The sequence below is a fragment of the Manis pentadactyla genome, chromosome 11 (genome assembly GCF_030020395.1).
Source record: "Manis pentadactyla isolate mManPen7 chromosome 11, mManPen7.hap1, whole genome shotgun sequence".
NCBI lineage: Eukaryota > Metazoa > Chordata > Mammalia > Pholidota > Manidae > Manis > Manis pentadactyla.
Genome location: NC_080029.1, coordinates 83,096,867 through 83,121,574, shown reverse-complemented (window position 1 = coordinate 83,121,574; position 24,708 = coordinate 83,096,867). Strand labels below are relative to the sequence as shown.

The 24,708-nt window shown below is 44.1% G+C and overlaps 2 protein-coding genes across 12 annotated transcripts in view; one reads left to right on the top strand and one right to left on the bottom strand.

Moving 5' to 3' along the window:
• RYR3 (ryanodine receptor 3) overlaps positions 1-24,708 on the top strand; it is a 515,713-nt gene that overhangs the window by 450,254 nt on the left and 40,751 nt on the right. For 7 of the 11 annotated variants that reach the window (XR_008992553.1, XR_008992552.1, XM_057488647.1 and 4 more), the window contains exons 68-80: positions 3,939-4,026; positions 4,128-4,220; positions 11,387-11,557; positions 11,863-11,922; positions 13,433-13,564; positions 14,029-14,141; positions 16,922-17,018; positions 18,619-18,725; positions 19,146-19,197; positions 20,147-20,200; positions 21,162-21,261; positions 21,414-21,493; positions 22,794-22,870. Coding sequence is in view for 9 of the 11 variants with exons in the window: in XM_057488647.1 (XP_057344630.1) it covers positions 3,939-4,026; positions 4,128-4,220; positions 11,387-11,557; positions 11,863-11,922; positions 13,433-13,564; positions 14,029-14,141; positions 16,922-17,018; positions 18,619-18,725; positions 19,146-19,197; positions 20,147-20,200; positions 21,162-21,261; positions 21,414-21,493; positions 22,794-22,870 (1,224 nt within the window). In the remaining 2 variants the exon portion in view is untranslated. Of the gene's footprint in view, positions 1-3,938; positions 4,027-4,127; positions 4,221-11,386; positions 11,558-11,862; positions 11,923-13,432; positions 13,565-14,028; positions 14,142-15,911; positions 16,012-16,921; positions 17,019-18,618; positions 18,726-19,145; positions 19,198-20,146; positions 20,201-21,161; positions 21,262-21,413; positions 21,494-22,793; positions 22,871-24,708 lie in introns of all 11 variants that reach the window. The other 4 variants (XM_036887600.2, XM_057488653.1, XM_057488652.1 and 1 more) reach the window with 1 other exon arrangement.
• The window catches only part of AVEN (apoptosis and caspase activation inhibitor), a 246,445-nt gene continuing 225,884 nt past the window's right edge, over positions 4,148-24,708 (bottom strand). Inside the window, exon 6 of the transcript XR_005025244.2 lies at positions 4,148-4,477. The gene's annotated coding sequence lies outside the window, so the exon portion shown is untranslated. The remainder of the gene's footprint in view (positions 4,478-24,708) is intronic.

Here is a 24,708-nt window from a genome sequence, read left to right as displayed (position 1 = left end):
TGGGCAGGGAACAAGTCTGGGTATGCCCATTTTAGCATTTATTTTATTAGTTAAATTGTACTTATTTAAAATAATTTGACTACTTATATTTAGCATTTCAAAATAAATACCTTACAAACACACACACACAAAGATAGGTATATTCTCTTCCCTATCTATGAGAAATTTTACTCACTTTCTCAAACTGCTTTTGCAGGTCATCATTTTAGTCATTCTCATAAGATAATTATGTTAGCAGTGTAGAGAAGGAATTTGTCAGGGTTTAAGTTAAAAACAAAAATGGAACTAGAGTAAGGTTGCTCCTGGAATAGCTCTTAATTGCATTTGTCACTATTGACGATCAAGACTCAAGATGGAATGTGTTCCCCTTACACAGTGTTTGACAGTTGCTAAAAATGGCAATGTCAGAGAGTCTTTGAGATCATCATTGATTCATTCATCCCCACTTCTCAATTAATTCTTTCCTGAACACCAGGAGCATTGTGGCCATCTGAGCCTTGCTTAGAGATACTTCCTTCCTACGTGTGGGTCTTCAGGTCCTTTCTTTACCCAAAAGAGTTAGCTAGCTTGGAATTATGGGGTTGTGGATTGGCAAGAATATTAGAGACCACCTCATCTCACCTCTAAATGTTTTCTGAGCAGAGCGTTTCCTGCCTTGGATTTTCCACTACATTAATAGATGAGACATACACCCCAGCCGTGCCTGCACTCCCATTCGAGTTGCAGACAGTTGGGACCTCTTTGAGCTCAGATCTGTAACTCCCCATCTGCTGTGACTTGGCTCTTTAGAGCTACACAGAGCTACTCCAGCCTCTCTTGCAGCAGCTCTTTAAATACTGAAGCGGACCCTCTCGTCCTGTCCACCTCACCGTTCTGCCGCATCATATTAAACCTTTGTACTTTCGTCAGCCCTGTCACGGCAGTGTGTCGAGTTTCTTCCCCATCTGGAGCACTCTTTGGAAGAGAATCTTCTGTTGGTCAGTGTTCAGCCTGAAGCTGACCCAAAGTGAGCAAGAACTCCAGGTGTGGTGTGATCAAAGCAGGGCAAATCATCCCCTGTCTCCTCCTGTCAGGAGATGTAAGTCAGCATAGGTTAAACAAACCTCTGTGCATGGGGCAATGGATTCTCAGCTTCCTTGCTGGAAATCAGGAACACTCAGAAGATAGATGTGAACAACTTTAAATAGTGTGATACTTGGTGAAAGCTCACCTGTCAAACTGCTGAAGGCAATCTGAGTGGATCTGTGTGCGGACAGCCTCAGACTGTCTCCCACAGGAGGCTCAGGAGCAAGGCTGAGATGAGCTCTTCCCCTAAGTCAGACAACCTGGCCGGGGACACAAAGTATGGCTTTGCTTTCTTTTAGAGCATGTTAGCTGGCCTCACTTTCTTTGAAAACCCAGTAACTTGTCATTTTGAAAATGCAAGTCTGGCTCTCCTTACATGTGCCATCATCCAGAATTTTATTCTCGCACTTATGGTTTCCTGTTAATATGCTCAGTAACTTCATCCACTTGGGTTGCCTCGGCCATCACCCCCACAGATCATTACCTCTAAACCCAGGCTTTATCCCCACCTACAGCCTTGCTTTTCCCAACTGTGTTTTGGCCATGCAGATGATAAAAGAAAACCACAGATTGGTCAAGTACCTCCCAAAGGATGTCTGATATTGAGAGAGAGCTGAATTCTGTGGGAGACTGGGAGCAAGGATATTAGCCTGATTGCATCACTTTGTGGTAGAAAGAATATGGGCAAACAGGAAAGACAGACTGGGGATCTTCTGTTGTCCTACAAATACCATCTTAATCTGGTTTGAGAGAGGTACAGAGAGTTTGTGTGCCTGGGGAAAACAGTGAATGAGACATTCTTTATTCACACCCACCACTCTGAACCCAAAGAACAGACATTACTAGAGATAAAGAATAAAGATTCACATCCTAGAAGAAGGGTATTGAAAACAAAACTCTTTGGCTGAAACTGCATTCCCGTATGAAGGCAAAGGTGTCAGAACCATGTTCTTTCTCTGAGGACATGTTTACTCAAGATTTTGTTCTCAGTGTGTCCACTGCTCATGCTCCCTGTGGCTGTATTTTCCTTGGCAGGGTAGGATGTGACTCCTCACCTCTTCCCACTCACTGCATAGTGCAAATCTGCAGAGCTCATTTAAACCAAAATACTGAAGAATGAACAGCTGGCAGTTCTGATAAAACTTGACACTTGACCCTGAAAAAAAGCACTCCTGAAAAATCAATATGAAAGAAATCAAAAAGCATTACCAGTCTCAAACCTCAGTTTGGATTGCATTTGGCTGCTTAGTAATGGATACCCGATTTCAGTGGTGTAAAGACATTAGAACTTAAACCTCACCCATAAAACAAGTTCAGAGATATCCAGTCCAGGGCCAGTATGATTGCTCCTCACTAATGACCCTCATTCCTTTGTCTTTCCATCCTTAACACTGGCTTCCGTCTTGGAAGTTATTTTATGAAGCAATATGCCAATTAGAGTTCGGCTGTTATATTTTTGTTCCAGGTGAGACATGAAGGCAATGCGGAAGACCAAAAGGCACCTTCAGCTATCTGATCTCTTTTTTTTCAGTCAGCTTTTCCAGAAGGCACATCCTACAACTTCCACTTGCATCTCATTGATCAGAGCTTAGTTAATGACTATACCTCTAGGAGGCTGAGCAATGTGATCTTTAGCAGGACACAATGCCACCCTGAATAAAACAGGGCTTTGTTCCTAAGGAGGAAGAGGAGAATGAATATTGGGTAAGACAACCTATAGTTTCGACCATTTAAAGGAGAGACTAGTTGAGGTAGAAAACAAGAAAGATGAGACAACAATCAATGTCCATGAGGCAGGAACTCAGGGCAGTAAGGAATTGAGGGGTGAAGGAGGGACTCAAAGGCGGTCCTGGCCTCATGAGTCTCACCTTCTTCCTTTGCCAGGTGCTCTCCACGATTGGGCAGGAGGCACAGGCTGCCCAAGGAGTTATGTCTGATGTCCCAGGGCTTAGGGACCTGGCTTTTGATAGGTTTACCCTACATGCATCAGGGGACATTGGGTTTTTCAGACCATTTGTGAGAGCCAAAGTTTTCTTTAACATAAGAAAGATGATAGACAATTTAACTTGTACTGTGTCACTCCATGCGGGTATTTGAAAATGGCAACTCATCTTAGCCCTTTCAAAATAGACCGTAATTCCAATGTGTAAGATACTCAGGGACAAGGCAACTTGTAAGAAATGACTGAATTCTACTCCAATTTAACCTCCTTGCTGCCACCGTGAAATATCTTAACCTGGCCTTGTTTTGAAAATAAAACAGAGTAATGCCATTTATAGGGAATTTCCAGACCCCTTCCTAAGGCATAGGAGATGTTCACTCTCTGCCCATACACTTCAAATAGCAGGAAAAACATATTGTCTTACAAATTTCATTCAAAAAACTGGCTTTGAAAGGAAAAGCAATGAGGCCTGAACTGTTTACAGAGTGCTTCACATTTCAGAGGCTTGATGGTGACAAGTCCATGACAATATTAGGTACAGTGGCCAAGACTCTCCCGGTCTTGCTAGGCTTACGGACTTAAGAAGGCCTGTCCCAGAGCTTAGAGAGCATCCTGATCGCCTCCTCAGACCTACCTTTGACAATTTTAAAATGTTAATTTCTAACATCTGTTTGCTAAGATCATCTTTGAATCCTTTGGTAAAATAGAAATGATTACTTTAGATCCTTGAAAAACATCTACAATTAACACTGTAAGCATGTAAGGCGTGTGTTAATAATTAGGTAATTAGGGTCTCAGAAGATTGCCTTCATGTGGGAAAGCAGTTTTATCAGGCTAAATATGTGCATCCAGTGTCACTCTAATTTTTAGAGTATGACTATTTTACTCATTACTGAATTTCAAATGCATCTTCATTTACTTCTCAACACAGATCTAACTGGCTCAAAAACCCTGACGCTGATTCTGACCAGCTCTTCCGCATGGTGGCAGAGGTCTTCATCCTGTGGTGTAAATCTCACGTAAGAACACATGCAGGCCTTCTATTTAGACACAGCTGTGAAAGGTACAGACCTCAGAAAGTTTTCTTACAATATGCACTTTTTTATTTTCCCCCATTTAGAACTTCAAGAGGGAAGAGCAAAATTTTGTGATTCAGAATGAAATTAATAATCTGGCATTTTTAACTGGAGACAGCAAAAGCAAGATGTCAAAAGTAAGTCCTTAGAAATCAGTTCCTAAGACTCTTCAGCCTTGACCTAAATTATGTATTTAGGATGTATGAAGGGATTACCTCTAACTGCGTTTCAGTCAGGCCACAAAAACCAACAGTCACTACTGTTGTTTCTTTGAGAATGAGCTGGAAGAAACTGCTCTTGAATTAGCATGGTCATCACATTTTATGGCTAAATAGTTGCTTGTATGTCAAAAAGTGTAAGTTTCAAGAATTGGCTAAGGCATTCCAGAGGTCTCCTAAAAACAAAAGCTGCCATTAGTTATTTTAAAATAGAAGTACTTCCAGTGTAGTAAAGCTACAAAATATACTTGCCTAGAGTCACCTTTTGATTAGCTATGGGGAAATGACCTTGCTCTGAAGATGTCATTAGCACATATTCTTACGGTATACCTGTTTTCCTCCTATCTGAAACATCTGATAGCTGTTTTATTTCAGTTGTGCTGACCTCTTAATGCCTCTGTTTATTTTCCATGGGAGTTGCATTCAGAAATACAAACATTTGTTCATTTCCCTGCAGGTGATGTTTGAAAGAGGGCATACCGGACATCTGTCTGAAAAAAAGAGTAACGTATAGGGAAGAGTGTAATAGGAGCACAGTGGGGGGAATTGGCCTCCCAGGTCCTTCTGAGTCAACTCTGCACAGTGAGGCTTTGCTGTTTTGATAGGAGAGAATTCTCAGACACACTCCTTCAGATGTATGTACAAAAGCAAGGTTTACCTAAATGTGATGTTTGTTACCAGCTGTTATGGCTTACCGTTGACTCTGTTCCCTTGAGAAGTGTGCCTCAGTGAGGGTTGACTGTATATGTCAAGTATAAGCGACATGTGATACCTGAGATGTGCATCTCTCTCATTGGTGCCTTTGAGGAACATGCAGGTGGAGTCTGCATGGGGACCCCTTAGAAGTGAGACTCAGTTCTGGAAAGATGACAATCATGGGTTTATAGCAAAGCCTGTAGCATCTTTCCAAGCAGCACTAGGGATGGAAGAGCTGTGTATGTGTAGAGCTGCAAATGGGGCTGGTATGACAACAAATGTGAGAACCTCAGCTCCCGAAGCATCACCAGGCGTGGCCAGCTCTGGTCAGCTGCGGTCACTCTGAACTTGCCAACCCCTCCATCTTATAGCTCTGTTAATCCCAACACTTCTCCCAGCATCCAAAAATTGGCTCTTAGAGTTTAGAATCTGGTACACTCTGCTTAATAAGGTTTGATAAGTAGTCTGCCCACAAAGTAGATCAGAAATGTATGTTCACATTCAAGAGGAATCTTTGCTGCAAAGAAACTTTACTTAGGATGGATCTTTTTGTGCTTTAGGTAATTTTTATATGATTTTCCAAATTCATTTTTCACTCAACTTTTGGCAAACACACCTGCTCGTGTGAGGTACCCAAGATAGGATTTTTCAGAGTCCTGATCCCTGGAAATTTATCTTGAGTTCCCTCTTTTTACAAGCCATCTTATAGCCATCAGGAGGCTCTCCTTTGACCTCATCCACCTACAGAAAGTCAGGCAGATCCCACGCTGCCCTCAGTTTGGGGCGGATACATATTGGCTCAGGCCTGAGCTGGTTACCAGCCATTGCTGTTGCCAGCAGACAGCAGCAAAGCAATGGGATGATTCTGCTCTAAGGATTTGGAGCAAGTGAGCAGAAATGGCAGATACCTCAACGCCTGCTAATGAGCGGATGCTCAGGGTCCTTGGGTTTACACTTGGGAAGAGGCAAGGTGACAGAGAATGACATTTCAAAACTAACCTACTAACAAACTAACCTGAAGTTTTGTTCATTCACATCACTGAATGAGGAAGAGGTTATGTGTGTCTTGTCAGAGGATGGTCATATTCAGAATCTGTGCATATTCCCTGTTGGTAAGATTAGTCTACACGAGCAAATGCTTTCATTTCACTTCCATTGAGATTGTATGCCAATTTTTTCTGAGCTACATGGGAAGGATTCCAAGTTACAGTGTAAGGGACACGAGAGGACTTGACCTAGATGTTTAACAGCATTTGCCATGCTCCTCAGGGTAACAAACAGATTGTTCGTGTTACCTCAGTTGAGACACAAAGTATAGTAGTTAAATAGGACTCAAGACTGGAGGGAAGCTAAGTCCCACCCTTAGCCCAGTCTTTGACTACGAGCATGGCCTTGCATCATTCACTTAACTCTTCTGGGCCCCAATTTACCAATCTGTAAAATGGGCTGGAGCTTACTACCTGACTCCTCCCGGCCCTACTGGGATGCTTTGTTTAAAAGTCAGTTTTCAACTGTATCTCTAGGATAAAGATAAATGTAGTGCATTATTTCAGGCAGAGAGATACCATGCCTCCAATAAACAGTAACTCGCAGCCATTTCTGGCACTGTTTGGATGTAGAACTACATACAGAGAGGAAGAGAGGTGGAGTTCTTCCCTATTATCAGTTAAATCCGCATTGCCTTTGCCTCCCTGAAATTAGATGGTCTCTCTACTACCTGATCCGAATGGTCACCCGCTACCTGTGCTTGCTTTTATCTCCACTCTTAATTGAATCCTGGTGATGTATAAAGGAAATTAGCCTCAGTGCATGTGATGGCCATTGCAGAGATAAGTGTACTGGAATGCTACGTGCCCACACACTACACATGCCATTACGAATGGAAAGGAAGCAGTGGGGGGAATATACAGTGGCCCACACAAAAAAGTATGCAATGCGTACTTCATTAATTGAAGGCTGGTTCAACTGTGTGTTGTTCCTCCGGCCACTGAAGCAGACTCTTTAGAGAGCTCATTGTGTGTTTTGTTTATATTACACCAGTCTGCAAATATATGTTAGGCTAAATGTGACTAAGCTGAGCAAGTGTTTTTGTTCTGTTTTGAAATTTGTTTTGATTTCTGGAAAAATGGCAGCAGCTACCTCGGAGGGGAACGTTAAGTTAGAACATGTATAGCCCAAGAAATGCCAGTTCCTTGATCAAGATTATAAATAATAAAAGAGTTGCAATGGGAGAAATATTAGAGTGCCTCCTTGTTGAAAGCCACGCACCCCATCAGTGTGACGTCAAAGTAATGAGAAAGGACAGGGCAGTTAGAGGAGACCTTTAAGTTTGCTGAGGGCATTCAGAACTGCACGCAAGGGTTTGCCTCTTCCCCCAGGCTCCCCTGGCACTCCCTCTCTCTCCTTCCTGCCCTCCCCACCCCCACCCCCCAGCCTTTATTCACTTGTATTTCTATCCCCTTTGCTCTGGCACTGGTGCAGCTCGAGCGCCCTCTCTCCCTCTGCCCCTCCCTCCCCTTTCTCCCCACCTTTCCCCCCTCTGCCTTTCTCCGTCTCTCTATCTCCCCCTCTCTCCCTCCCTCCTCCACCTCCCCTCCCATCTCCCCCTGCCCTCCTTCCTTCTTGCATGCTCTCTCTCTCATTTTCTCATTCTCAGACTGGCTTCCACAAATCCCCCTTCCTCTCTCATGTCTCCTTTGGGTTGGCTTGGGTTTACTTCCCTCACCCTGTCAGTGGGGGTAAGAACGTCACGTGGGCGGGATCGCCCTCATACAGAAGCCTGTCCCTGGGCTGTCTCAGTGGGATGCCCCACTCACCATGTCAAGTGTCCTTCTCTGAGGGTTTTTCCTTAAGTTCACACACAAAATCACCTGTTTAAGCATAAGTACTTGTGATAAATGTGGGGAAATGAAATTATTCTGAAGGTATAAGAATTCAGAAATTTCTTTTCGGAAAATAAAGTTTTGGGAAACTCAAAAAAAAAAGGCATTTCCATCATTAGGGAAATGCATTGAGTTACCTGATCTTAGGAATATGTGAAAAAAACAATGAAATTAGAACCTGTAGTGTGTAGGAGCCTCTGACCCAAGGTATAGTTAAAGGTCACAGCACAAGAAGGGAGGTGCTCCATCCTCTAGGCTACAGGATAATCTTGAATCACCTTGGATATTCCTAGAGTTCTTTTTTTTTTTAGCAAACTTTTGTTTAGTGGAAGTACACATATTGCCACTTAGCTCTGTTCTCCCTCCCTTCTCTTTTTGTAACCACAGACCTCCTGGAGATGATAATGTGGTGGGTGAAAGGAAGGAAGGAATTGGGGTCTTTGTTTACATGACAGACTGTCAGCAGCCCACCCAGGGGAAAGGAGAGAAGTGGGAGGGAAAGGCTTAGATCTAAAGAGTCGTGTGGGTGGCCAGATCTGAAGACTTCCAGGGTCTGAAGGTCACACTCTGGAAGGCTGGTCTCTGAGATGGCCTCCCCCGTGGGGTGCACTGGGTGTAAGTCTTTCTGACCAAATTAACCTTCATTAACCTCCTAAACCCCTACTTGCTCTTCCTGCCGTGCTCAACTGGCTTCCAGTAGTTTCTGTTGTGTTTGCTGAGAAGCAGGGGCTAACAACCTATGACTAACATGTGGTACCTTATGCTGTGGACCCCTGCTTTTACTGACTGACTCTTCTCCTTGTTTCTTTTCTTTTGTCTTTCCACACAGGCCATGCAAGTAAAGGTACAGGTCAAATGCATGATGTGTCTTTTCTGTCCTAGTATTAGAGTTGCCAGGCTCTGGCCACCCTCTGCACTGTGATCACCACGGGGGTGGTACAGAATGGATTTTCCCACCTGGAGGTCCCCCAGGCCTGCTCCAGGGAAGACAACTGCCTGTCAAAGAGTGAATGTAGGCCTACCCACCCTTGGAATGGGGAAGCTGGGGAAGCCAGCCAAGCCTCGCCCTACCCAAGGTCTCCTTGCTATCTCTGCCCCCTCCCCCAGCTGCCCACTCTGCAGCCAGCACAGTGAACAGAGATAGGGACGCTGACATGGCCTGAGCGCCAGGGAGAGTCACTCTCTTCTCTGCCACACGGGGTCAGAATCTTATTAGCTGGCAGTGGTCCCGGCCCTTTCACTCTTTAGTTTCTGCCTCTTGAACAAGGCTCCCGTGTGTCAGAGAGCTTCCCAAGGACTTAACTATAGGATTTGAAATTGGCAAATAACCATAAATTTTTGCATAAAATGTGCATATGGTGGAATAAACCCTGGAACAGTTTGTAGCTGTTAATACAGGTTATTACTTGGAAATTTTTCTCTCTGTTCATTAATGTGTGTCTACTGCCACGTGTCTCTCTGCCTTAAAGCATGTGGCTGAGACAGGGCATGTGCAGCTCATAGTGGGACGGGAAAAAGGGAGCCATGGCCAGGCAGACATGGGTCTGGATGTTGGTTCAGACACTTGGCTGCTCTGTGCTTTGGAAAAATCACTTCCCTGAGCATTGTGTTCTCATTTGTAGAACTGACTTGTTTGTATCTCAGTTGTTGGACAGATGAGAAATGTCTTATGTAAGTGGTAGGCATATTGGAGTCACCTCATATATGCAGCATTTATAGTTAGAACAGCATGAGATTGGCCAATACAATAGTGAGGAAGAAATTCTTTAATTTGTGTATCAAATCTACTGTTACATTCTGCATGTTTACTTGATTGTATACTGCATGTTACTAATGATCTTTTACATTTATGTTCAAGATACCTTGTAGTTTATATACACAAAACCAGTTCCTATCCTTTATGGATCATTCAAGGCATTTTCAAGGACAGTTTAGACTATAAATGAGGTTTTCTTTGGCGCAACCTTTGGCATTCTGTACAAGATGGTAGAACATGAGAGGAATCTCACAAGCGGTCAGTAAACAGGAGTCAAAGCGCTCGCGGTCTCTATGTGGACCAGCCTTCACTTCCCACTGTGTTCTGGAACACAGGAAGCTGCCTCCCCATGGCCTGTCACTTCCCCGGACACATTTCTCACTGCCATCACTGGGTCTGACCTGCTATTTTGGAGCACGGGGCACAAGGCATCTGCAGCCAGGGGCGCTTAGAACAGCGAGCGTTTGGCCAGACTGGGGTTTCTGTGCCGTAACCACCCTAAGGCGCCACCTCCTGGGTGAAGGACATCGGATCCATTTTAAGAGTGTCCATTAATGATAATGAACCTCTTTCACACTTTGGGAAGTAATTCAAAGAGATCAGTTCCAAGGCAGTGTTAATTCAGGCACTCCATCCTCTCTCAGAAAGCCAGTCCCTCATAAAATGAGCTGTGCTCCTGCCCAGGGTGTCAGGTCCTACATGCTGGTTCCGGGAAAGGCATCTGGCCTCCCCCCACCCCAGAGCCCCGTGTGTGTCACCGTAAGCCCCAGCACGGCCACTGTTTCTGCAGGTACCCTGCCAGCACCTCATAAAGCAGAGCTGTGGTGAGCACCACTTCTCCCTCAGTCCCAGGCGGTGACTTCACTCTCCGCAGCAGGCTGCCGCCCGCCCGCCCATTCCAGCTGGTGCCCTCACAGCTGCGGCAGAGGCCCGCGAGTGAGGTGCCATGTGCGCAGCTTTGCTCTTGCAGATTTGCATGAAAGTCGGATCACTGCAGTGCCTTGCCTCCTTGAGGCCACCCCCACCCGCCACATGCAGGGACAATGAGGGTCCTCTGTTGGTTGACCCGGCCCGTGCACTGGACTCTTCTCTGAAACCTTCTGCCTCACTGGATGAGCGCCCCCAAAGGGATGAGGAGGTGTGAGCAAAAGTGCGGCGGGGACTCCCGTGGACTCGGGGAGTTCTGTTCTCTTCAGCATTCCCCCCAGCTCTCCCCCCAACCAGATCGCAAAGCGCCCTACTCTGGGCTGTCCCCTTTCCAGTGAGACTTTGCACTGCATGGAGGCAGAGGTTGCGTGGAATGCCGGTGCTCCAAAACACTAGCTTCAGCCCTGGCAGCAGAGCGGTCTTTCTGTGGCAGACGTTTCTCCACATGTTCACCGGCACCCCGGCATCGGGATTCTCAGTGCTTCTCTGGAGTCGTTTTGTCCATTATCAAATCATTCTTCTGGAGAAACACCAGTGTATTTGTTCATTTGGCCCAGAAATGAGTGAGCAAAGACCATAGGCGTCTGTGGTGTGTGTCCGGTTCCGTGGTTCTATGAGCATGTGCACAAGGAGAGGGAGCAGGGTCAAGGCCGGTCTGTTATGGCCCCCTGGTGGTCTTTAACACACTCCTTTGACCGTCCTTTGAAGTGTAGTAAAGCCCACCTGTACTGACAGGGCCACAGGAGGCAAGCTGCCTCCAAGGTGAGGCAGTTCCTTTCTCAGAATCACTGAGCCCTTCTGTTTATTTCAACCTCCTTTCCTAGTCTGGAGGACAGGACCAGGAAAGGAAGAAGACAAAGCGGAGGGGAGACTTGTATTCCATCCAGACCTCCCTCATCGTGGCTGCACTCAAGAAAATGTTGCCCATTGGATTGAATATGTGCACCCCCGGCGATCAGGAGCTGATCTCCCTCGCAAAATCGCGATACAGCTATGTGAGTCACCTAGCAGCTCTGGCTGAGCAGGTCACACAGGTCGTGGCCATAGGTGTCAGCCCCTGAGGGGTAGCTCCTCCTTCCCGGGGTGGGGGGCAGATGAGCAGAAACCACTGTGCACAGAGGCAACATACCCTTGTCTTGAGAGCATGTGCCCTTTGGGATAAGTCTCTGTAATTTCTCTTTTTTTGTTCTTGTAACAAAGATCCTAGCAAAACTGCCCATTGGCTGACCATACTTCCCTTCCCCTACTTTACATTTGAATAGTAATCTCCAGAAACAAAAGTCCCCATCTTTCTCCACAGAGGGATACAGATGAAGAGGTGAAGGTGCATCTGAGGAATAACTTGCACTTGCAAGGAAAGGTGAGGCGGCAGGAAGACTGAGTGCTCGCACAGGCTGCCATCCTCCCTCTTAGTTTACTCTTGTTTTTTTAAATATGTTCTAAAAACAATCTCAGAATACTTGTGTTTAATTGGTATGACTAGCTTTCTGCCCTTAATTTTTTGTTTTCTTGCCCTTAATTTGTTCTTTCCTTTGCTATTACAAGGAGGATATAAAGAGGTGTTTAATAAAGAATGTCTTCCCACCTACCACTGTGTCAACATCTAGCCTTAGCAGGGGATTTAGATTAGGTCTCAGAATTTACTGACTGTGAGGCTTGTTAAACAGTGAAGTGGACACCTAGGTGAAGTTTTAGCACCTCATGATTTAGAGATTTGAAAACAAAGTAACTGTATTTGAGTCGGTATAATTCTCCCCACCCCCAAAAAATAGAGACAAATTTTGAATTAAAGACTATTTGAGATTTTTGCAGGCCTGTGAATCTGAATAATTCTTTCCTCATATACATTTGGCCCTAAATTGGGGATTAGGTTAACACAAATAGCCTCTCCTTTCTATCCCAAATATATAGGAATGGTAGAAAAAATATACTACATATAAAGCAGTAAGAAGAAATACCAAGTGCCAGAAAAAAGAAGACACTCTAATTCATAGCAATGAGAAGTTGATGTAATTGTGAAACTTGTAGAGCTATCTGGCCCATATGTACCTTGGGACCTGGGGTTTTTAGTAATCCTAAAAGGAGTGTGGTAGCCTAATTACACTGTTCTGCACAAATGCAAAGCATGAAATACATAAAATTAGCCTTGAACTAGTAAAACCCATGAATCTCCTGCAGAGACAACCATGAAACCACGTGGAAAGTTTCTACCCTCTAGAATACTGATGCCAGTAAATAAAACTGAAGACAAGCTCACATAGGAAGAAGGAAAGAAGGAGGGAAGGTAGGGAGGGAATCCACCACCATTAGAGAGTCAGTAAAGAAACTGCAACAAAGGGAAGAATTCAAGCCTGAGCAACTACAGAAAGAGATTTAAAAATAAGTATAGTTGAAATATTTAAAAAGATAAAGGTAGCAATAGAATCCATAGATAGAGGCCAAACAATACTCAGATTTTGTTTTAAAGGATAGGAGAGATGGGATTGATAAAGACCTCATAGTGATTACAAAAAAATTAAAAATAGTTGTTGAAATAAAAAAATCCATGTTATAGGTTAAAAAATAGGTTAGATACAGCTAAAAAAAGAATTTATGAATTGGAAGATTGCTTTAAGGAAATTAGAATGCAGTACAGGGAGTAAAAGGGATGGCAAATATGACGAAAGTTAAGAGACATACAGGCTAGAATGAGAAGTTCCTATATAGCATCAAAAGTGTTTGAATGATAAAATGAGTGTTATAATTGAGAAATGAGAGAGGGGGAGTAACAGAAGAGTCTTGATGACTGAAACCATGCTAGGAGTAAAAGGCTTTTTTGGTATAAGAGGTACAGGAGATTACTCATCACGTGTGTCTATTTCAATATTCAGTCTGATGACCCAGCTGTAAAGTGGCAGCTGAACCTCTACAAAGATGTTTTGAAGAGTGAAGAACCTTCCAATCCAGAAAAGACAGTAGAACGTGTGCAGAGAATTTCAGCAGCTGTCTTCCACCTGGAACAGGTAAGGGGCATCTACCTTGAGGATTGAGAAAGCAAGACTACCCTAGACAAGAAAAAGCTCCTCTCCACTCTCAGCTCTTAGTTACAGTACCCTCATAAGAGAGAAAACAAGGAGCAAGGATCATCCCAGCTCTTCCCCAAGTGTTATTATGGTGCCTCAGAGTAACAGACTCCTCAAGTTTTCCCTGCCCAGTTTTTTTCACAAATTTTTGCCATTAAGTCAACATGACCTATTCAAGTCCCCAGCCATTTGTAAAGCTGCTATTAAGAAATAAATGGCCAAAAGCATCTGGGAGAAAGAATTAGACCTAAGACCTCTACAATCTCATCTTATTGCTGTGTACCGTTTGCTGACTACATTTGAGAAATCAAAATTCTTCTGGGGTTGAGAAGTCTGGGCTGCAAGTAATACCTTCTGCCACCAAATCAGCCTGGTGTATACCTACCCTTGTGATTTCTTCTCAGGTGGAACAGCCTTTGAGGTCCAAGAAGGCGGTCTGGCATAAACTGCTGTCAAAACAGCGGAAACGGGCAGTGGTAGCCTGTTTCAGGATGGCCCCTCTCTACAACCTGCCCAGGCAAGTATTCTGTCATTTTCTCCTGACATGTGAGCCAGTGATGAGAATTAAGGTATCCCCCCACAGCCATGCTATTCTGGTCCTGACACTCATGGTCCAAGGGGTAGAAACTGGAGTTCTTCAACCAAGGAGCCATTACTGTCTGCATATAGTGTGATGGCCTGCTAAGGCAATCCAGGTAAGCATAAAACTGAAAACCTAGCATTCCATGCCCGCCATTTATCTCACCATTTTACACCTTAAGGTCAGCCCAGTAAACTTATAGAAGCTCTTATTTTTACTGAGGATATAAAGGCACCCTAGAAAGAGGGTACTGTTTTCTAAAACACTTTATCCCAAATTCCATCAGCAGATAAAACAATATTTCTATACTCAGGCACTTGGGTACCATTAGAATCACTGTGTTTCCCCAGCAGGTATAGAAATGTAGCTTGAGAGTCCTTTAGCACAGTAAAGTTATTTGCCTGTAAGGTGAAGGAAGGGCACTAGGTAGAGATGTCCTCAGAGGCCTGCCACGGGCATGCTGCCCTTGTCTGTGTAGCTAGTCTACATTCTGAAGACAGAAATATGTGAAGGTTTTCCTGGTATGTATGTGAACACATGTGTGGTGTCAACATGAGGCAGAGTTGTAGTGCACCTGGGCTGGTGCTAGCCTCTGAGACCGACTCAGTGTCACTGGTGATCTGATGGCATTCCCCTCCTCAGACTGATTGCAGGGTCTGTAAACTCAGGTGTGTGATCAATATGATCAATAAACAAAGCCAGCAATTGAATTTCAGCCTCTGCTTCATCAATTTTCAAGTCAATAGGAATATCCTCAGTTGGTCAGGAAAATAAACTGGATAAGTCTCTGAATCCCATGTAAATAAGTGTGTTTTTTGGGAATATGGATAAAAGACTATACTTATGCTTGACATTTTCCTTGCCTGAAATTGTGCATCTTGGCTGTTGTTTGTCCAGTGTGTCCTGTAACTCTGTCCCAAGCCAACTGGCTAACTGAGCTTTCCTGGTTAGGCTCTTTGAACATGGGGAGGAATCATGGCTGCTGAGAACCACACCTGCTCCTACAGGTCTCTCAAGAAAACAGACTACTGTCTTTGGAACAGGATGAGGTGCCGCAAGAATCAAGTAGAATTCATGAGTAAAAAGTTGAGAAATCAAGTCAGATAGTCATGGGCATGAAAGCTGCAGAAAAGTTAAATTTATAGCCCACTAGAAAAAGCAAAAATGCATAGATGTGTTCTAGATGTGGTAAACATCAGAAAGCATCCACTTTTCCCTCTGGTAAAGATTCATGCCTGATGTGGTGCTAATAGGGCCTTCAGAAGGGCTCAGCTCCAAGCACATGCCTCTAGAGCCAGCTAAGCAGAAATTACATCTCCAAAAACAAGCATCTATTTTTTTCTAAATCCACCGAAAATGTTAGTTCCTTCCTTTTTTTGGCTGCTCCTTCAGCAGCTCTACCCCTGCTTGGGTAATAGTAAGTCCAGGGATTCACTATGTCTGTGATGCAGTTTGGCCACCAGCCCACAAACCTAGCTATTTAGAGGGGTTACCCTGGGCTCCTCCCCAACATCAAGGAGTATAAGTAGATTTCAAACAGCAATAAAAACTAAGAAACTGATAGGGGAAACCATTCCTTTTCTCCATCTTGTGATCTAAACTGCATGGAGTCTTCCAAACTAATGGGCTAAAGGGATTTGTTTTATTATGGGGAAACTGTTTCTGTGTTGTTGGTTTTTAAAAGAAAACCTGTATGCTTTTCTCCAGACACAAAATTAACAATTTCTTCCTGAGCACCTTTCAACTGGTTTGGCTGGAACAGTTTAATGAAAAAACTCAGTATGACAGGCTTATATCCATTTTAATGGTAATGTAACCTGTGCTCATTCTCTGCACACTCCTCCTTTCCTGACCATGATTTAACATTACCATAAAAACATGAATTTGTACAATTTTTAAAGGAACTCTGATTGGTCAGAATTGGAACAGTGACCACAAGGACTAAGTTCTACCAGAAACATGACCACATCTCGATGACTCTGGTCTTGACCTTCCCTACCCTTCTCTCTCCTTCCCTCCTCACCACTGTCCTCGCATTTGGGAACCACTTAACTACTCTTCAGTAGCCAACATTCTCAATCCTGGCTTACAGGGAGTGAGTGACTCGTGCCTATCATTCAGCGCTCCCAGGTACCAGGGCCACTGCTAGACTCCACGAGGCCCACAGAATGTGTGTCAAGGAGCGGCAGTCTTCCTAAGTAGCCCTAGCTTCCTGAGTAAAAGCTGGAGCACCTCACCGCTGTGATTCCTTGGAGGCGCTGACAAGCACCCATGCTTTGCTCTTTTTGGTGTGTCTCATACCACACTCACCATCAGCATGATTTGATTGGATTTGATGGGCCATAAGAATAACCAAATCACTGTAGTATGCAAGCACTTCAGTATTGTTCCTTGGCCCAGTGAATTATTTCTCATGAGAGGGGAAATATGATAAAGACCCCATGAGACTTGAACAGGACTGTAGGTTACTGCCAGGTCTTCTGCTAACCAATTAGTTAGTTCATTCAGCAGGTGTTTCAGACATTCAGGAACTGCTACGTTGGAAGGTTCTGGTTTCTTTGAGTTTAACACTTACGGTGTGCCCGTGGCTACCCTGACCAATCAGAAGATAAGAATTGTACAAAAGTCTGTCCTGCTTACTAACCGTTAACCACCCCAACTAAAACACGGTGTCCCCATGGATCCCTCTTGACCTCACTCTCACCCCTTCCGCTCAGGCACCGCTCTATTAACCTCTTCCTCCATGGCTATCAGAGATTTTGGATAGAAAAAGAGGAGTATTCCTTTGAAGAGAAACTAGTACAGGATTTGGCTGTAAGTACTGAATCATCTGGGAGTAGATATGGGTGTGAATGAATTTCTTTGTTTATTCATATGTGTGCATTATAACAGTTAAAGATTCACAAAGACTGGAGCATATAAATTTGAAAGGAACTAACTGTATAAATTACCAGGGGAGGCCCTGCTAATGGCCATAAGAGCCAGAGGATAAATTTCTCTTGGGGGTGCTAATAGTGTGATCATTCTCATTATCAACAACTAATATTGCTCGGGATGCACAGCCATGCCACGGCAAGGTCATGCTAAGTTAACTTGTGAGCACCAGCAGCTGCAGGAAGTCCCCCGCCCTCGCCAAGGCCCTGCATTTCTGGTCCGTAGCTTTGCTTTGGGTAAGGTACATATAAACCCCCTGCCTGCATCTCTCATCTCTGTATCTGGCCCTTCTGAAAATTGGTCATGCCCTGTCTCTAACAGACTTCATGCCCTAAAACTACTGAAAAAACATACCCAGGGGAAAAGCTTATTGCAGAGGCACCACAGAACCTCATCCTGATTCAGAAAGAAAATAAGCCAACCTTATGGTTCTTTTACCCTTTGGCCAGCCTGTGGTTCTTTTTGCTGTTTCTCCTTATTTCTCCCATTTTTCTTTTTTCTTACCCCTTACTCTCTCCATTAGTTTTGCCCTGGTTTCTCATATGCACACTTGCCACATTTCTTTCTCTCTATTTCCCTAGCTCCCTGTTTCTTTTTCTTCTCCCCTCTTTTTTTCTCTTAATCTTTCTCCCCCATTTTCCTTCCATTTGTCTTCGTGCCATTCATCCTTTTCCTCTATTCCTGTCAGTGAGGAAAGCTATTCCTTGGTTTTTGTTTCCTGATTAATATGAAGTTGACAGCAGCATTTCACCCTCCACCTCTGAAGTCCTCACACAACTTATGTGGTTCTCACCAGTTTACTGAAAATGGGTCACCCTGCTGGCTTGGCCACTGCCACAAAATGCACTTTTACCTCTGGCATCAACTGCTATTCCCTTTTCTGTAAAAGGAAATAAAGAAAAGACTTGATAAAAGGAAGAACTGTAAGGCTTGCAGTTCCAAAATGGCATTTCGCAGGAAAAGATTTTTAGAATCAGCAGGAAAGAGGTGTTTGGCGGAGTTGAGTCTAGACTAGTAGTAGACCCCCAGTGGCCCCAGTGCTTTGTAACTCTTGCCCCATCCCAATTCCCAGCCCAGCTCTCCAACAGAAATGTCAGGTATCAGGCGAGAAGTCCAGCCTCTCGGTGGCTGTCCAGGGCCCCCCTCCTGACCTTGGGTGCCCAGAGCTTGCACGAGAGTTCTGCTGGTCGGGGTCTGTAGCTCCTCCCCTGGGGTTAGGCTTTTGCTCTTTCCTTCATTTCATTTTAACCTAAAATTGGAATGTTTCTTTGATTGGCTTAAAAAAAATGTACACTTATATGTGCAACCTCACATCCTCAGGGCTTCTGTCCTGAAATAAATATATGACACAGTGGTTTCCCTTGGTGCTTTTAGCCCAGTGCGCTCCGTGCCTTGCGCTTTACCTTCTCTTTGTTCGCATGCAGTTGGGCGGCATGTACCGAAACCCATGCCTAAAAGCTGTCTGTGTTGGTTTGTGTAGAAATCCCCCAAGGTGGAAGAGGAGGAGGAGGAGGAGACGGAAAGGCAGCCAGACCCACTTCATCAAATCATTCTCTATTTTAGCCGCAATGCTCTCATGGAGAGGAGGTCAGCACCCCCTGTGCACCCTGCTTCTCCCAGGCACCAGGCATGGTATCCACCCCAAACCTTCCCCTCACAGATGGGAGTGCCAGGAAGGGGGATGCCAGGTTTGAGCAGCCCTCCTTGCTGCCCTATTTATTGATGGCCATCAAACGTCTTGGGAAACCCATAAGCCACAGCCCTCTCATCATAATGCCGTACACTGGGTCTGAAGGTTAAGCAGCCTGATACTGTCACCTTCATCCCTAAATTCCACATCAAGCCAATGCTGATTCCGATTTTCAGAGTGGTTTCAAAGGATCAGGGAGGAGGGGGGAGGGCGAGGTTCAAATTAACTCACTAGTTAATTTAAGATTTCTATGGCTCTTAATCTTTTCTTCTGGGTCCCAAAAGTAGCCTGCTAAATATTTCCTCCATTCTTTCCAGCAAATTAGAAGATGACCCTTTGTACACCTCCTATTCCAGCATGATGGCTAAGGTACACCTGGGCTTTCTGCCCATTATTTCAGTTTTTCTATTGTCCCTTAAGCCTCTTCAGGCACACAGAAACTGACGTGCTTGAGCCATGGGCCTAGGACTCAGTCATGGCCTGGGCTCCAGACATTGCACAGTTCACGTGCGTGACATTAGTAAACCACTCCACCATCCCTAAGGAAACCTTAAAGCTCTGCAGAAATGCTGGGTGCTAGTGTCTGGGTTCACATGGCAGTTCTAAGCCGACTAAATGGGGCTCGGGCCTACAGACTATCCTCGTGTTTTCAGTCAATGTTCAGAACGTGTCCAACGGTTTGAAAGTATCTGTAGGCAAAAGAAGTTCAGTACATTTGGAAACAGGCTTAGAAATGAGGTGGAGATCCTAGTGTTCTGAAAGAGGCAGAGTGATGTTTTCATGTCAGCTAGAAGGATGGTGGCCTCTGGAATGCTGGCTGGTTAAGGGAACTTCTCTTTGTCAAATGGAAAACCTTCCCATTAGGCAGAAAGGGGCCATGTTGATAGCACCCATTCCCTACCAGCTATACTGTCACGATGTGAAGGGGCACTTTAGGATTCACTTCCTAGGTGTCTCTGATCTCATTGCCAAGCACCTGGTTCTTGTTTAGAAAGGGACAGCTCCCTGAACTCCTGTCTCTGCATTTACACCAGTACTTTACTAGGTAGAAGAATTCAGGTGTACGGTTAAGCCAGATAGGGCCCCACTGACTGTATGATCTCAGTGTTCCCATTTCTCATGTCTGAACCCCTTGGTGGCTGCAGGGATAGCGTTCAGAGTAGAATGTTGCCCCCGCAGTGGTCAAATGTTCTTGGTTTTACAAAGCACTGAGGTCCTGAGAATTACGTCCTGTCCCCTGCCCCTCACAGTAGAACGGTCTTGTTTATCAGGGTTTCCTTTCATTTGTCTCCTCCTTTCCCTGCTCCATGGAATCCAGAGTTGTCAGAGTGGGGAGGATGAAGAAGAGGAAGACAAGGAGAAAACATTTGAAGTAAGTTTTCACCAAGATTGAATACAGTGCTGCCCTCCAAAGCCAACAGAGGCCTTCAGAGGGGGGCGTCAGCATCAGCCGTGTGGCTCGCCCACCATGTGTATCTGGTAGTGAACACACAAGTCAGCCTGGATACCACAGCTAAATGGGCATGACAAGGCACCCCGTTGGCTGTGGTTCTGTTGTCTGTCTTTCAGCCTAATGAAAGGTAGGCAGGCGGGCGGGCAGGCAGCAAACTGCCCCACAGGTTTGTTCTTGAGGAATTTTCTACTTCTACCCAAGTACGGTAGTAACAGGGCCATAGACGGACAGATTCAAGCATCCACACTTAAAAACGCAAAGCAATGCAGACCCTGGGATAGTTTTTATACTATTCTGTAAGTGTAATTGATTGACATTTTGATTTTGAGGCAGTACAGGACCCTGAATCTCCCGAGATAAAACTACATTAGGTTTATAGATTTGTACTCTTTTACAGACAAAATATACAACAGTAAAAGTAAATGAATATAATTACAGTCCTGGAAAGCCTTGACGCGAAATTCTGGTATCCGATATCTGGTACAGCTCTGTTAATTGTGGTCTGAGCATTCTAGGTAAATGGGGTTTCCTACATTCAGACAGATGTACTCCAGCTGACCACTCCATAGGTGTCCCTGTATGACAGAGCATGGAAAACAAAACATTTAAATCTGGGATCGCTTCCTATAATTACAGTATCACAGGGGAATGGACTGTGTACCAGTGCAAAAAGTAAAAGTTCATTGTCAAAATATGAGTGGATTATGCATAGACAGTTTTGGAAAGCTGAGCAGCATCTGGAAATAAACTTTAGAAGTCTGCTTTATCAGAAATTATGTGTGTTGACTTCCTTTAGCAAGTAAAGATTATCTCTCTCAACTCACCTTAACACTGAATTCCCTGGGGGTAAACAAATCTTTCCCTGTTTTTTTCTCCCCAGGAGAAAGAAATGGAAAAGCAGAAAACCCTGTACCAGCAAGCGCGTTTGCATGAGCGCGGAGCCGCAGAGATGGTCCTCCAGATGATAAGTGCCAGCAAAGGTGATTTCTGTGACTGCAGGACGGGCCTCTGTAACTGCCCCAGAGATATCACACTGTGACATGAAGCCATTATTAAAGAGTCCTGATAAAGCCCCACAGGCATGATTTGCCTCTGTTTCCTTGGTGATTCAATCGAATTTTCACCACGGCAGGTGAGATGAGCCCCATGGTGGTTGAAACTCTGAAGCTGGGGATCGCCATTCTGAATGGGGGCAATGCTGGTGTGCAACAGGTAATGGGGCCCCGAGGGAGGTAGCACAGACTTCCTGGGTTGTTCCCGTGTGACAGCTGTCATGCTTCAGGGAAGAGGTGTTGACCGCTACAGAGGGAGCCACCCAGAATCACCTTCACTGGTGTTTGTCCTTAGTGGCCAATTATATCAGAATAGCTGAGAACACAGATGAAACCAGGGCTGGGAGTCTACAGACAATGTGTACTTAGTAAAAAGGGTTTATACAGGGTGCAAAGAGAGAAACATTTTGTTTTTCTATCATTAGATGATTCTTTGCACAAATATGCTCTAGAGGAGGTTCTCTAAGCCTTAAGTTTTTGTTTCAACCAGTTCACTTGGTTGTCTTACTGTGAGCAAGAAGGCTGATCAGTTAAGTAAAGTTTGTAACCCCACACACCTGGTGTTCATTATTCCTTCATGAATTCAACAACTGTTTAGTGATTGCTGGCTACACATTAAGGCAAGGCTCTATTCTAGGGGCAGAGGGTATAGCAGTGAATAATGCCAGTAAAAGCTCATGCATTAAAGGACAGCACACAGGCGCTCCAGGGTCTGGCTAAAAAATTCTGTGCACAGGAAAGTGTTATTTCAAAGAGCTTGGCATTCTTAAGAGTTATATCCCAGGGCCTTTGAGAATCCCCAAATATGTAATCCATTATTGCATATAATTTTTCCCAGCCTTTAATTCAACTCAGACAAATTTCTTAAGAACTACTATCTTCAGAGACACCACTCACTTTCTGTTGTCTTCCAGTACCACCCCATCAATTGACTTTCTTGCAGGCTGTTTTATTTAACAAACAAACATTTGTATTATGTCAAGTTTCTAAGTTCCCAGTTACAGACAACAGGGAAAACAAAGTCACACTGAGCTGTCAGCTAGGTGCATTACCTGTTCCAGGCACCAAGTTCATTGCACAAGCTGCTGAGGTTGTACCACAGTAACAGGGAGCATTCTTCCATCATAATCCTGGCACTTGTTCCCAAATAGGAGAGACTTCAAACAGTAAATCTATGATTGGCAACAATTTACTAGACTGCCCTGTCAGAAATACCAGTGGGCCTTTATAAAATGTCTGCCCTGATGGATTCTGGTTCCATAGAAGAGGGTGGGGCTCAGGCATATGGAGGGTTTAACTCCACAGGGTACTGAAGCTTACCGGAGTTAACGAACCACCACCCTGGACCTGACTCAGTGGGCCTGTGTGGCTGGGACTTGCCATTTCTCCATTACAATTAGGATCAGTACTTGTGGCATAGTTTACATTGTTTTTCCTTTTAAAATGTGCCTCTCTTGCAGAAAATGCTAGACTACCTAAAGGAGAAAAAGGATGCTGGATTCTTTCAGAGCCTTTCTGGTCTTATGCAGTCTTGCAGGTAAATATGGGAAAACCATCCATACAACATTTTTAAAAGCTCTTCACTATTCAATTTCTCCTAAACACATATGCTCAGAAAAGATCAGAAAAGAATGGAAAAGAGGAGGAATACCCTACTGTGACTCAGGCTGTGTTTTCAGTAGACCCATTAAGCACTTCATTTGTTTTGATCCTTAACATTTCTTTGAGTCTGAATAGTTATTTGATGAGTCAATATTTTGACACATCCATTCTGACAGAGGTACATTCTGACATGAGAAAATTTTGCCATAGCCTAAAAAACAAAGCATTAAGCCTTTGTTTATATTATTACCATATTGTGTGAGCCTCCCCTCATTGCTGAATGTGAACAGTATGTAACCAGAAGTCATAAGGTTACCACAGTTGGCTCATTTCAGAAACAAGCCAGCAATTTTTCTAAGTGAAGTGTCAGCTTATTGTCTAAGATTCTTAGGTATTGTGAATAGTCTGAAAGAAATCAAAGTTACAGTTATCTAGCTCATTTGCTTCCAATTCATATTCTTAAAAATGGAACATTAGGTTTTCCATTTGAGAATTTGGAAGATGGACATTTTCTTTGGTGGACTTCATAATGTTGCTAACCTTATTTGACTGGGTAGGTGTTGTGCCATGAGGTTGTAGAAAGCATATTGGAGCTGCAGTACAATCCCTTATTCTCAGCTCCAATTTTTTCCCCACCAGTAGCCAACTCATTTATTACTTACCTCTCTCAGGAAAAGAAAACGCAATATTGCCAGACCTGACTCACTGAGAGTAAAATAGGACATGTGGACTCCAAGATGACAAAAACCAAGGCAGTTCAGTTCCATGTTGCTCGTGAAATTCTCAGTTAAATTTCTAAGAGTTCTCTTGGTAGTCAGTAATACTTCACATTGCTAAACTCATCTATAATGATGGCTTGGAGGGACAGGTGACATACCCTTAGAGGCCAGTTGAGTTCTAACAGAAGTTTTAAGATTCTTTAATGTTTTTGCTAGTTATAAAATTAGTGCATATTTGTAAAATACTTAAGCACTAGAGAAATTAAAACATTTGAAATGGCTGTTTCAGGATGGAGTGTCAGAAATGTCTGTTGCACAGATTGTCACCTGAATCAGAACTGCTGCTTCAGAGCAGCTATATCCCAATGTCTTGTTTCCGTGTTGTCCTCCCTTGATGGCAAAACCCAACTAGGAGGATAGTTTTGTGTTATTGAGCAGACCCTTTTGGTAACAAGATCTGGGAAAACCAAGAAAGATGGCAATATAAATTTTCATTTTTCTCTTTAAAATGTATCTAAATTACAGAATGTGTGTGACTGCCTCAAAGAGGGAAAGTTGGATTTTTTGTAATGTCTTTTCAATCCAGCAGATGTTTCCTTTGCCCAGTGGAAAAGGGTGGGCAAGACTTTTACAGAGCTTAATGGATTCGGCCACAAGCTTCCCTAAGAGCTATGTTCTTATGAGAATTTATGTTCTTATGTTCTATGAAACCATTCAGACTGGGGAAGGGGTTAGTCTGTTAGAGAAATAGGATGAGCCCCAATTGGAAATAACATGCTCCTGCACCATCCTGTAAAGCTTTGTGGTTGTCCTGGGGGTTCCTGGCTAAGTAGGAGTTGGTAGTGACCATGAGTGAGAAGTTTGGGGAGAGTAGGGACAAAAGATGAAGGCCAACTTTTTACAGGTTCAGGAACACCTAGTAGGGACATCATTGCCTCTAGAAAGCTTCATCTTGGCTACTATTGACTTCTGAATAATGCAAGACTCCTAAAAGGGTGTGGCCCTTTAAAATTTGGAATACGTCACTCTCTCCATCGGTATTCATCCTAAGTGC